The sequence below is a fragment of the Girardinichthys multiradiatus genome, chromosome 20, assembly GCF_021462225.1.
Source record: "Girardinichthys multiradiatus isolate DD_20200921_A chromosome 20, DD_fGirMul_XY1, whole genome shotgun sequence".
In the NCBI taxonomy this organism is placed as follows: domain Eukaryota; kingdom Metazoa; phylum Chordata; class Actinopteri; order Cyprinodontiformes; family Goodeidae; genus Girardinichthys; species Girardinichthys multiradiatus.
Genome location: NC_061812.1, coordinates 26590937 through 26605157, shown reverse-complemented (window position 1 = coordinate 26605157; position 14221 = coordinate 26590937). Strand labels below are relative to the sequence as shown.

Below are 14221 nucleotides of genomic sequence, written 5' to 3'. Positions count from 1 at the left end.
GTTGTAGATGCTGATGGCTGTGGGCAGGAAGGATCTCCTGTAGCGCTCCGTCTTACAGCAGATCTGAAGAAGCCTCTGACTGAAGACACTCTGTTGTTGTAGGACAGTCTCATGAAGAGGATGCTCAGGGTTTCTCCATAATGTTCTTCATTTTATGAAGAATCCGTCTTTCCACAATGATCTCCAGAGGTTCCAGAGGAGTCCCCAGAACAGAGCCAGCCTTTTTTATCAGCTTGTTGAGCTTTTTTAAGTCCCTGGCTCTGATGCTGCTTCCCCAGCAGATGATGGTAGAAGAGATCACACTTTCCACAACAGACTTATAGAAGATATGCAGCATCTTGCTGCAAACACCAAAGGACCTAATCTTCCTCAAGAAGTACAGTCTGCTCTGTCCCTTCTTGTAGATGGCTTCACAGTTGCATCTCCACTCTAGTCTGTTGTCCAGGTGAACACCGAGGTATTTATACTCCTCCACCACCTCCACTTCTTCTCCCATGATGGAAATAGTTTTTGACTTATTCCTGTTTCTCTTAAAACCTACAATCATCTCCTTTGTTTTATTCACGTTCAAAATGAGATGATTGTTTCCACACCATGCCACAAAGCGGTCCACCACCTTCCTGTACTCATCTTCTTGTCCATCTCTGATCCACCCCACGACTGCAGAATCATCCGAGTATTTCTGCAGATGACAAGAGTCTGTCTGGTACTGGAAGTCTGAGGTGTACAGAGTGAAAAGGAATGGTGAGAGTACAGTCCCCTGTGGTGCTCCTGTGCTGCTGACTACCTGGTTAGACTCACAACCCTTCAGTCTCACAAACTATGGTCTGTTTGTCAGGTAGTCTTTGATCTTCTGGAGTTTCTGACAAAGCAAATCAGGTTGGATTGTATTAAATGCACTGGAGAAATCAAAGAACATGATCCTCACAGTGCTGCTGGCTTTGTCCAGATGACAGTGGGTTTGTTGAAGCAGGTCTATGATGGCATCTTCAACTCCAACTCCACAGCAATAAGCAAACTGAAGGGGGTCCTGATGGTTTACTGTTTGCTTACTCAGGTGGGCCAACAGGAGTCTCTCTAGGACCTTCATGATGTGGGATGTCAGGGCAACAGGTCTATAGTCATTGAGGACTGATGGGTGAGTTTTCTTTGGTACCAGAACAAGACAGGAGGTTTTCCACAACACCGGAACCTTCTTCTGGGCCAAACTGATGTTGAAGAGGTGCTGCAGAATCCCAGAGAGCTGCTCTGCACAGGCCTTCAGGACTCTAGGGCTGACATGATCTGGACCTGCAGCCTTATTCCTATTCAGTCTCTCCAGTTGTCTCTTCACCTGACTTCTTGAGACACACGCATCTTCTGATATGGTTGAAGGCAAACCTGTAGAAGCAGAAGGGTCTAGGGCTGAGGTGGAAGATAAAAAATGTGAGGTGTTACTGGACAGCTGTGGGTCCTGTGGGTCAAAGGAAGGTGGAATGTCTGTTTGGCTGTGAGCAGGAGAGGAGGATGCGAAGCTTGTTTCTGAACTGAACTCATGGCTCGCTGTAGAGATAATTTATTCATTCGGGCCCGGTGTGTTCAAGCTGGGGACATTTTATAATATGCAAAACAACTGGGTCCTGAGGCCTGGAGGTAAAAAGCACTGATGGAGAGGATTTGCTGTTTATAGCTAAGTGAGGTTATAGACAGAGAGACCACAGCCATTCAAAGTAAAAACCATTAATAAACCCACAACATGATGAGGAGAATTACTACTTAAAACAATGTTTGTGTCTGATGCAATTATGGAGATCATATTGAGAATAAATCAGCTGTTCACCAGCTGGGTATACATCTATATAAGGTTTTCTGATACATTACTCAGTTAATTTATCGTATCACTGATTCGCTGCCAGTTGGTCTAAATGCTTTGAAAGCCTGTGAACGCTCTTCATCAGTGAGCATACCCTGGTCTAGTGACTGAGTCTGTTTGTTTTATTGTTTTGCCTTTAAAGCCCAGAAATGCAGACATGCAACAGCAAATCATCTCAGATTATTTTAATAATACGAATAATTACAAGGCTCATGTTGCTGCCTACATCTTCATACTTACTAATGGTTAATTCAAGATGCAGCAAAACAAATTACAATCAACCATAGCAATGTTATACATGCATTGATGCAGAATGAGGCTTTGTAACTGTTTCAGGGGCTACAATTACACTAACTCCATTTAGCTATCAGCTGGATATACAGGTCCTTCTCAAAAAATTAGCATATTGTGATAAAGTTCATTATTTTCTATAATGTAATGATGAAAATTTAACATTCATATATTTTAGATTCATTGCACACTAACTGAAATATTTCAGGTCTTTTATTGTCTTAATACGGATGATTTTGGCATACAGCTCATGAAAACCCAAAATTCCTATCTCACAAAATTAGCATATTTCATCCGACCAATAAAAGAAAAGTGTTTTTAATACAGAAAACGTCAACCTTCAAATAATCATGTACAGTTATGCACTCAATACTTGGTCGGGAATCCTTTTGCAGAAGTGACTGCTTCAATGCGGCGTGGCATGGAGGCAATCAGCCTGTGGCACTGCTGAGGTCTTATGGAGGCCCAGGATGCTTCGATAGCGGCCTTTAGCTCATCCAGAGTGTTGGGTCTTGAGTCTCTCAACGTTCTCTTCACAATATCCCACAGATTCTCTATGGGGTTCAGGTCAGGAGAGTTGGCAGGCCAATTGAACACAGTGATACCATGGTCAGTAAACCATTTACCAGTGGTTTTGGCACTGTGAGCAGGTGCCAGGTCGTGCTGAAAAATGAAATCTTCATCTCCATAAAGCTTTTCAGCAGATGGAAGCATGAAGTGCTCCAAAATCTCCTGATAGCTAGCTGCATTGACCCTGCCCTTGATAAAACACAGTGGACCAACACCAGCAGCTGACACGGCACCCCAGACCATCACTGACTGTGGGTACTTGACACTGGACTTCTGGCATTTTGGCATTTCCTTCTCCCCAGTCTTCCTCCAGACTCTGGCACCTTGATTTCCGAATGACATGCAGAATTTGCTTTCATTCGAAAAAAGTACTTTGGACCACTGAGCAACAGTCCAGTGCTGCTTCTCTGTAGTCCAGGACTGGGGAATGCGGCACCTGTAGCCCATTTCCTGCACACGCCTGTGCACGGTGGCTCTGGATGTTTCTACTCCAGACTCAGTCCACTGCTTCTTCAGGTCCCCCAAGGTCTGGAATCGGCCCTTCTCCACAATCTTCCTCAGGGTCCGGTCACCTCTTCTCGTTGTGCAGCGTTTTCTGCCACACTTTTTCCTTCCCACAGACTTCCCACTGAGGTGCCTTGATACAGCACTCTGGGAACAGCCTATTCGTTCAGAAATTTCTTTCTGTGTCTTACCCTCTTGCTTGAGGGTGTCAATAGTGGCCTTCTGGACAGCAGTCAGGTCGGCAGTCTTACCCATGATTGGGGTTTTGAGTGATGAACCAGGCTGGGAGTTTTAAAGGCCTCAGGAATCTTTTGCAGGTGTTTAGAGTTAACTCGTTGATTCAGATGATTAGGTTCATAGCTCGTTTAGAGACCCTTTTAATGATATGCTAATTTTGTGAGATAGGAATTTTGGGTTTTAATGAGCTGTATGCCAAAATCATCCGTATTAAGACAATAAAAGACCTGAAATATTTCAGTTAGTGTGCAATGAATCTAAAATATATGATGGCTAAATTTTCATCATGACATTATGGAAAATAATGAACTTTATCACAATATGCTAATATTTTGAGAAGGACCTGTACAGCCTATCCACAGCCAAGACGAGGCAGCCGATGAAAATATCCTCAGCAGTCTGTGACAGGCCTGTTTGAATATGAACAACAGAGATAAAAAGTCCCCTCCTATCTCGGTACGTGGTTTTGCATCAACGAAGGGTTATAAGTGCAAACGATAAACTGAAAGTATGTCCTGAATGTAAAGTAGTGCAAACGTAGCAATGTTTGCCAGTAGATGTTGAATGAATAGTAGTGCTAGAAACGTTCAAGGTCTTTAGAAATGTTTTATCAGAAGGTGAAAGCATGACATTAAAATCTGGCTCAGCTTTTCCAAGCATTTTTGTTTTTGTTCATGCATGCAAGCTGCCATGGTTGATATTTTAGTTGCAAATATCTGACCTTCCCACATAAAAACGTTTTAGGTACTTTTTCTCTTTTACTCTGTGTCCTTCAACTCTGGAACAGCTTGACATCTTGATACATTTTTTTTTGTCTGTTTTTTAAAGGTATTCGTGTTTCTTGTACCGTAATTTTACAAATGTGTTAGTTTCTACTTATTCATATTGATTTCTCCCTTTGTGTTTTTATTGTTATTTTGTTGCTCTTGGTTGTGCACTACTACTACTGTGCAGTTTCGCAATTTACTCGTTTAGAGCTAGTATAAATAAAGGGTCCGATCCCAGGTATCTAATTGGGAAATCCATAGCTTTATTTTATTAAAGACTTACAGGTGAAATGGATTTGTAGTCATGTTTTAACCACTGAATTAGAACAGATGATTGATTGCAAGAAAATTGTTGCAAACAAGCAGATTCTGTTCTTGTTACTAACCTCTTACACTTCATGCAGGTGGAAAACTTTATATTGAAATCTACAGAATGGAAGTTGATCTTTTGCATTTTAGCAGATTTGCAAAACCGAATGGTGTTCAGCAACCATTTGCATTTAAAGTACAACACAGATCCTTTAATCTCACACTGACTCCGCAGTGAGCAGAAACGCCAACAAGGAGGTCATGGAGAACTGCTACATGCGTCATACTGGTTAAAACATGCAATATTTTGGAGATGTTTAGTTTTCCAACTTTTATAAATTCCGAAAGTTCAAAAATGCAAAAGAACAGGTTTTAAATGCATTTTATCTACTCGGAATATATGCTTCATACTATTTTGCAATCCGTGCCCTATCCATAAATACACTGAAAGCTCAGTTTTACATAAATCTTTGAAATAAAACTGCAGACCAAAATGTTTATATACAGTCTGAGGACATTAATTTACTCTCAGGCCCTGTTTAAAAAATAGATATAATTTATCAAGCAGCTGCTGTTTGTAGTTCAGGACCTCTGCAATCAGGAGTCTGATTAAGTACATCAGCAGCATCAGAGGTCGGAGCAGGAGGCCTGTAGTCCCTGAGAACAGCCTGGTTTTACTGCAGCTTTGAGTCTTGAGAGTTGCAGCACCTTCCTGGATCTAAAAAAAATCCTGTTTAGAGAAAGAGGAAAAAGATTTGGGTGGCTAATAGACTTAAAGAGTGTTTATTCCTTGATTGGACAAATGCACAAAAGCTGCAATTCTTCTTTATTTTGGTTTAAATTATGTTAGACTTTGTGACTTCATCCATTTTCTGAAAATGCTTAATTAAGGTAGATGTATCCAACCTTGATTTTGATAGAACGACAAAAATGTGCTTTAAATATATTACTAAATTGTGCATAATGTCAAATTTGTTTTTAAAGTTTGTATCATTACATAAATCCAGCCGTATTAAAGAGTTTGAAACCAATTAACCTAAATTATGGGGGAAAGCTTTATCCTCTGATTTACTTTTCTTCTGAAATAGCTAGAGATATCTAATAATGCACGTTAAAACAAATAAAATCATAACTTTTACTGAAGCTATCATTAACTGAGCCGCTCATAATGCTGAACCGGAGATGTTTTTCCCCGTTTGTCTGTGTTTGCAGCTGGAAGAAGGTCACACCGGCCGTCTGGAGCGCACCGAGGACCTGTGGCTGCGCGTGAGGAAGGACCATGCCCCTCGGCTGGCTCGGCTGTCTTTAGAGAGCCGCTCCCTGAGGGATGTGCTGCTGCACGGTGGGTCACCAGGAAACTCTCATTGTTCCTCTGACTCCTGTAAAACTAGGCTTTCTTTAGGTGAAACTCAGTATTAATACATGTTATAATACAGGTGATCTCCAAACCTAAACCTAAGGTATTTAATCTGCACCAGGAGAACGTGCTTACCTGCACAGTCACGGTGTCAGATGCTGTGCTGTCGTCTTTTTACTTGATGACTGTAAATTATTAAGCTGGTGCAAGAGTCACATCTTAACTGGTTTAACTGGTCACTGTAAACATCTCAGCCAGTGAATGTTAGACCCTCTGTTCTAATTAGATTTGTGTGTCGAGCATCTTGTAGGGAGACAATTTAGCTTCACAGTTCATGGGATTTTCCTTAATATCCCTACAAGCTGATATCCTCGTACCACCGTCTTCATTCCTTAACGATGTTTTAAACAACATTGTGAACGTTCCACAATCCCAACCAGCTGATCTGTGACCTGAGTGATAGAGCTGCATTTCAAAACACCACCTCCTTATAATAAAAGACCAACAGTGTTTAAGAACTGAGCTGGAAATAGTTTATGGACTGTGTCACACAAAACGCTGTGATGGGTGATATGAAAATTAATAGCGGAAGGAAAAGATTTGGTAAATTTGTGTTATTTCACTGTAAATAGGACCTGTTCTTAATAATAAGCTCAGTATTTTTGTAGTTAGTCTTAAATAAGGTGGACCAGAAACAAAACTAACCTTAGAGTTTTAAATATGGCGCTCACAACATTTTGATTGATTCTCAGTCTTCTTGAGCCGCCCTCTAGCTCCTAACAAAAGCGGTTCATTCCTCTGGCCCAGATAGAAACTGGTGCCAGGGGTGGAAATTTGTACCGGCACCTTAAAAACATTATAAGCCACTATTTATTACACTGATTACAGACATGTGTCTAGTATTTGACTTGGTTACAGAAAATCCCTAAACAAAAAGGAAAACGCACTAATTAAATTTATTTATAGAAAAATTTTATGATTTTTGTTCTTGATTTTCTTCAAATAGGTAGTCTGTGAAAGAAATATAACAAACCAGGCCAAGTCACCCCTTCGCTAACCAGCAGCCATGCTTGGTACCCACACGTAGTATATTATACCCCGTTCTTCTTCTATCCTAACTAAACCATTTCACGCTTGTGTACTGAAGCACATCAGTTTGTTACTCTTGCTAGCTAAGCATTCTTGAATAATTAAGAATATAATTTATCTTAAAGAAGCTCAAATCTCACATATAATTTCTCTAATGTTTCCTTTACACCAAATCTGTGTTAAATGTCATTCTGATCAGAAGTCTCCTATGAAATCTGATATTAACTATGACCTCCTGGCCGTAGTTCCTTACTGTAGACATAGAATACAAAATGCTTAGCCAGATTTTTGAATTGTGGGTAAGATGTTTACAAAATGGTCTAAACTAGCCAGTCACGGAGAAACGGAGATTAAAATTGCAAAAGAAAACCAAGATGTGAAATGACGAGCACCCAAGCTTTGACTGATTGGCCTTGTCTAAACTAGCCAGTCACGTTACTCGTTATAGATTCTTTCCCATTTCTCTTTAAAAGAAAAAGTAGCCATTTAACTGTGGTATATATTATCTGTTGGTACTTCTCAAGAAAGTTTGGAGATTTTTTCCTCCTCCAGGAACATAACACGACATTGCTATTCAGTTTCTGCACTACTGACGCTGGCATGGGCGGCAACTAGTGGCAGCCTGGGCGCGTTGCTGTCCGTCACAGATCAATTGTAGAAATTAGCTGCTATTCTTCCCCTGGGGTTGCTAATCTGCCACTCTGGGATGTAGATTGATGCAATTTATCCGCCACTTTATAAATACACACATTCAGGGTATCGGCCACTAATTTTCCTCCCTGGTAGCAGAGTTAGTGGTTGAAGCGATGGAAACTGAACTGGCTTGTTTTCTCACAGGCAAGCCTAAGCTTGGGCGGGAGTTGGGCCGAGGCCAGTATGGAGTGGTGTACCTTTGTGATAGCTGGGGAGGACACTACCCATGTGCCCTGAAGTCTGTGATTCCTCCTGACGATAAACACTGGAACGACTTGGCTTTAGAGTTTCACTACACAAGGTAAGCTAGTAAGACTAAGTCTCTGAATAGACAGTGAAAGCTGGATCTGTATTTATTTACATACTCTGTATGAAAAGACTAGTTAAAATAGATGAACTTTTTTTCCTTTCAGTTTCTGACAGTAAATCAGAGTAAAGCTTTTCTAATGTAGGTCACAAAAACAATCTGGGTTCAGCTGTTTTGACTGAGAAATGTCAAATGACTAGTTTTCATTGTCATTGTTCTGGAGGCCAGACCACGCCCTTTAAGTGGAAAAGTAGTTCCGACAGTTAATGCTTCAGATACCTAAGATGTTTAAAGGTGTGGTGTCTTTATTAAAGCTCCAACAACCGTTAATGCCAGGAGTTCAGATCTTTATTTCAGGCGCTTCCAATGTAAACAAAATGTTTGCTTTCAGATAAAAAGTGAGCAGGCTTTTTGCTCGTGTGACAAGAATCCCTTTGTTTTCCTCACTTCTCTGTGTGGGTGTGTGTTGCTTCAGGTCCCTGCCCAAGCATGAGCGGCTGGTCGACCTGCACGGCTCTGTGATTGATCACACCTACGGAGACGGCTCCAGCATCGCAGTGCTGCTTATCATGGAGCGACTGCATCGAGATCTCTACACCGGGTTAAAGGTCACTAGATAATGCAGTTAACCCCAGCTCTTCCCCAGTTGTACTCCGACCCTCACTGCTTTTCTTTTGGTTTGTTTTTTATCCGCCAGTCCGGTTTGTCACTAAGAGAGAGGCTGCAGATCGCCTTAGATGTGGTGGAGGGGATCCGGTTCCTGCACAGCCAGGGTCTCGTACACAGAGACATTAAACTAAAAAATGTTCTGGTAAGTTTAAACTAGTTATGATTCTGTAACACGTATCGGTGAATTGCTTGAACCTAATTAAACCATCTTTTTGTTTTAATTTTTTTGTTAAGTTGGACAAACAAAATCGTGCAAAGATCACTGATCTGGGCTTTTGCAAACCAGAGGCCATGATGTCTGGCAGCATTGTTGGGACTCCCATCCATATGGCTCCAGAGCTGTTTACAGGTACCACCACTGAGCAGCCGCATCATTTATATTTACAATGCCTTGCAAAACTATTCAGATATCTTGAACTTTTATATGTTGTGTCACATAACAACCACAAACCTGAATGCGTTTTATTTGTGTTTTATGTGTTGGACAAAGACAAAGTAGTTGGAGGGGAGACTATACATGCTCTGGCTGCATGTTTAGGGATGTTCTCCTGCTAGAAGGTGAACCTCCATCCCAGTCTCAGGTGTTTTTCTGTGGAGCTAAATTAGTCTCAAAAAGACTTGATTTACTGGATTCTAAAAATAAAAATTTTTTAGATTGTACTGCTAAATAAATTAATTTAAATGGGTATGTTCTTCTTTTTCTGTTTCAATAAAAACTCCCCGAAAACTAACAAGGGCAGCAGCGCCATCTTGTGGCAGCGCTTTATCCTCCATCATGGGACAGAGTGCACACGATGGCAGGTGTAATGGTGAAAAACGCATGCCCCGCTGTGTTAGAGGAATAGAAACTTATGGATGATATACCGCTTTCTACATTACATGTGCACTCTGAGCAGCTGGTGTCAGTTTCATACATTTTTATTATATCTGTTTTGGGGTTAAAAGAGATGGGACCAAAATCTCAGCAGCCCCAGACTATTTATATACAGCATTAATATGTTAAATGTATAGATGATTAAACGTAAAAAGCTTGCTTCATTCAAAAGATTATTCCAAAAGAAAAGCCTGTATTTCTTTTCTTACCAGAATGGACACATACAGTGTATTCTACATATTCTTTATATTCTTTAATTTATTACTTATGAGTTGAGTTTTTAGACTTCCGACATCTTTAAAATGTACAATAGTGATTAAATTTCTAGAATTAATCTGCCAAACAAAAACACTTCTCCAAGACATGCATGTATAAGAAACGTGTTAATATTACGAATATATATTAATTCAAGAAATTGTGGTTTTGACGCCTTTTATTTGAATACGTTTGAGTCGAATGTTTTAAAGTCACAATGTCTCAAGAATCTGCTCTCTGCCCAGTGGTTTATTATATAAACCATGATTATTTGGTTTTCTGTATAGATTCTGTGGGGTCGTGATAACTCACAGCACTGCAGTTACATGAATAAACTTTATTGCATTCAAGTATCTAGACTTTGACAGAAGAATGGTGTGTTAATCCATATTATACATTTAAAGAGTTTTTATGGAAACAGAAAAAGAAGAACCTACCCATTTTAATTAGTTTATTTCAGCAGTACAGTCTAAAAAATTTACATTTTTAGAATTCAGTAACGTTAATGTAAGTGCATGATTTTAATATGGTGGTTATTGGGCTACTGGTTCAAGTCAAAAATATGGTATTTCCGGTATCCCAGTAAATCTGGTAATAGATGTCCGAGCTTTTCTCCAGCCTTGAAAGCATCATCTCATGTATGAATCACTCTGTGCGGTAAGACAGTCTCAGAAGTCGTAAGTACAGGAAAGCTGATCGGTGCGTTCGTGTTGACCGATCCGTCCACAGCTGGCGATTCGTGCACATTTGTTGATTTGCATGCGTAGTTTATTACTTCTTGTGCAGTTTGAATAGTGTAAATTTGAGAAACTGAGAAAATTTGTGAATTAGGTTGTGCACCTACAAATCTTGTACGCTTTGTGAATCTTTTTGAAACTAATTTAACTTCATAGTTTCCGACCTCTACCAAGTTTTCGTTCCCTGTCTGTAGCTCCATCCATTCTCCTTTCAGCTCTGACCAGCTTCACTATCCCAACTGAAGAATCCCCACAGCATGATGCCGCCACCACCAGTGTTTTACCTTGGTACTGGTCTGATCAGAGTGATGTGAGGTGATAGTTGTCTGTAGGCCAAAGAGTTCTGTTTTGGTCTCATCTGACCAGACAGTCTTCTTCCACGTTTGCTGTGTTTCCTGCACAGCTTGTGGCAAACTGCAAACATGACTCGGTGTGCTTCTGTTAACACTGGCTTTCTTCTCAACGCTCTTCTATAAAGTCTAGATCCTTCAAATGCAGGACTAATAGTTGTCCTGTAGACATATTCTCCCACCTGAGCTGTGGATCTCTGCAGCTTCTCCAGAGTTACCATGGGCATCTTGGCTGCTTCTCTGATTAATGCTCTCCTTGCCCAGCCAGTCATTTTAGATAGACAACCATGTCTTGTTAGGTTTGCAGTTGTGCCCTATTCGTTCTATTTAGATTGAACAGAGCTCTGTGAGATATCTAGAGCTTGGGATATTGTTCAATAACCCAACCCTACTTTAAATGTCTCCACAGCTTCCTCTCTGACCTGTCTGCTGGGTTCCTTGGTCTTCATGCGGCTGTTTGTCGATTGATGTTGTCTAACAAACCTTTGAGACCTTCACAGAACAGCTGGATTAATACTGTGCATTACACTCAGGTGTACTCTGTTTACTAGTTAGGTGACTTCTGAAGAGGGATGGTTGCACTGGATTTTTATTTAGGGGTGTCGGGGTAAATAAGGCTGGATATGAACAAATGCCCAACTTTTCAGATATTTTTTTGTATTACTAGTTTGTAAATTTCAAAATAATGCATCATTCTCCTTCCACTATGAGCTGCTTTCTGTTGGTCTACCACATAAAATTCATCCAGGTTTGTAAATAGAACTTGATAAAATGTCAAATGTTGAAAACATTTGCGAGGCATTGACCATTAGTTTTTTATTTTTTATTTCTTACGATCTAGAAGATCTTCAAAATTATTTATGGGTTCTGCTGCGGTTTTACCTGATAAACCCAGGTGTAGAGTAACAACCTCTGCCGGATGTTTTCTCCTAACAGGAAAGTATGATAACTCAGTTGATGTGTACGCCTTCGGGATCTTGTTCTGGTATCTCTGCACTGGTTCAGTGAAGCTTCCAGAAGCCTTTGAGAAATGCTCCAGCAAGGACCATCTGTGGAACAACGTCAAAAAAGGTAAAGGTTGCAACTTTGGCTGCAAAGGTTGTGTGTAAACAACTGTTAATTGCGACTAAAACAATTATTGACTGTTTGTCCTGAAGGATTAGGTCGACAACACTGAAAATTATTGTGGCTGTTTTCTTTCATAATTAAAAGATGTCAAATATTAGCTAATATGCTGCTAATGCAGGATATATTTGCCTTCTATTGGGCTCTACCCTAGTTAGTTTTTTAAATCAAGGTCGAGTATTGCAGCAATTCAAAACACAGTCTGTACCGCCACCTGCTGGAAGAAATTCAGCAGGTCAAGCAGCTGGATTATCAAGAGAGTCCCAAGATCAGAATACAATACAACACTCAGTTGATAATCAGTGTTTGTTGTGTAGGTTTGACTACGCTAGGAGCGATTTCTGTAGCAGTTTCTTCGTGGTTATGTGAATTAAACATCAGGTTAGATGTAAACCAGAATGTTTGCTGGTGTTATGAAACCAGATTGAAGACCTGGTCTGATTTATTTCTGCAGCCAGAGCACCAGCTTTGTGCCATTTTATTGTTAAAACGAACAGCAATAAGAGTAACAAAACAGAGAGAAGTGGTGTTAAGCAGGGTCGAACATGGGTTTAGCACTGGAACCAGCTGGATGGGAATAAGACCCTATGTAAGGCCTCATTTTTTAGCGTGTAACCCAGTAACACAAGCAAACCAATCTGCTGATTGTCTCATATGACATTTTAGCAGACTGCTTGCTGTCTCTGCCTGGCAAGTCTCGTGGTCATCAGCTAAGAGACGGCCCTCATTGATTGTTTTCTCCATTAATCCTGGAGCATCTCTGGATAGTTAAACCATATTTTGGACATCTCCTAAACTTCCTCGGAAGCTGGCCCTGGATTTCAGCTTCAACCTACCCTTCTTCCAAACGGGGACCTAAAATCTTACATACTTTTCTTCTTAGTCAGGCCCTTTATTGCTTTCTGTAGGTTGTTGCCTCCATCTATTATGGTCTTTAGGAGCACCCTTGCTGCATTTTGCTATAGCCTCTGCTGTCAACATCCAATGCAAATGTAAAATCTCTCCACCCTTCCTCTAAGCCTGACGAAATGGATCCACCACTAAGATCCTACTGGGCTGCTGTCAATGGCCAGCTTCTACAACTTCGATGAGCCTACACAGGACCTGGTCTAGTTGTCATCCACAGGTTAGAAGTTTACAAACAAAAGTCTCGAAAGAATTTGAAATCAGTTATTCCACTATAAAGAAAATAGTCTTCAAGTGAAGGGTATTCAAAACAACTGCCAGCATGTGCAGGTCTGGCAGTTTGAGCAAGTTTACTCTTAGAGCAGCCCGCAGGATGCTAAAAGAAGTCTCCAAAAACCCGGAAATGTCAAAGAACTTCAATACAACCGTATGTCTGGTTGCTGCATCTGGACCTGTTCAGCTCACTGTCAAGAGCTGGAGGAAAATGTGAGACCATCTGTACCTTCAATGTTTAATTAGAATTCATCCACTTACGTTTAGAAATGTTTAAAAAATGATTAGACACTAGCATGTGAACATCTCTTAATAATGAACTAAATCTTTAATGGGTGTCCTAATCTGTTCACGTGGCTTTCTGTGAAAGTACAGGCGGTTCCTGTCGGCTTTCAGGACCTCACTCGTGTCCGTCGTTTCAGGTTCCAGACCGGAACGGCTGGCCACTTTCGACGAAGAATGCTGGCAGCTGATGGAGGCCTGCTGGAACGGGGACCCTTCCCTCAGACCCCTGCTCGGCATCGTGCAGCCCAGCCTGCAAAGCATCATGCATCGGCTATGCAATTGCAGCTTGGAGCAGAAAAGCAGCAGCCTTGAGGACTCAAACTGAAAACACTCCAAACTAACAGAAGCCTGTCTTTTGTTGTATTTATGAAGAACGGAGCTGAGCGGACCGATGACAGGTGACCAGCTTGTTCACCGGTGGTGGATTAGTGTTATTTATGAGGAGCTGATGGAAACCAAGAGCGTGCAAATGTATTTTATTGTTCGTGCTTTGTAATTGTAGACAAACTCCACACTATGCTTTTCTCATTGTAGTTACAGTGCTAATTGCTGCTTCAACATTGAAATGCTACTAGATGCAAATTCTTTTAAAAAGTAGTTTGTTCCCAGTATTATAAAAAAATATGTGTAAGATTAATTTTAGATTGTATTTAAACTGTCTGCACCTATTCAAAAACATTTTTTTAAAATAAAATGAGCTGTTACAACAACATGATTTTTCTTTTATTTGGTGGGTTAAATAGATAAGTTAAGAAAACTTATGTTTGTTTT

At 40.6% G+C, this 14221-nt stretch overlaps 1 protein-coding gene across 1 annotated transcript in view; it reads left to right on the top strand.

Annotated features, from left to right (window-relative positions):
- The window catches only part of dstyk (dual serine/threonine and tyrosine protein kinase), a 42125-nt gene extending 27965 nt beyond the window's left edge, over nt 1–14160 (top strand). The window contains exons 8-14 of the mRNA XM_047347359.1: nt 5743–5872; nt 7814–7970; nt 8452–8584; nt 8674–8787; nt 8880–8994; nt 11798–11932; nt 13588–14160. Of these exons, the coding sequence (XP_047203315.1) occupies nt 5743–5872; nt 7814–7970; nt 8452–8584; nt 8674–8787; nt 8880–8994; nt 11798–11932; nt 13588–13775 (972 nt within the window). The 3' untranslated portion in view covers nt 13776–14160. The remainder of the gene's footprint in view (nt 1–5742; nt 5873–7813; nt 7971–8451; nt 8585–8673; nt 8788–8879; nt 8995–11797; nt 11933–13587) is intronic.
- The last annotated feature ends 61 nt before the right edge of the window (nt 14161–14221 follow it).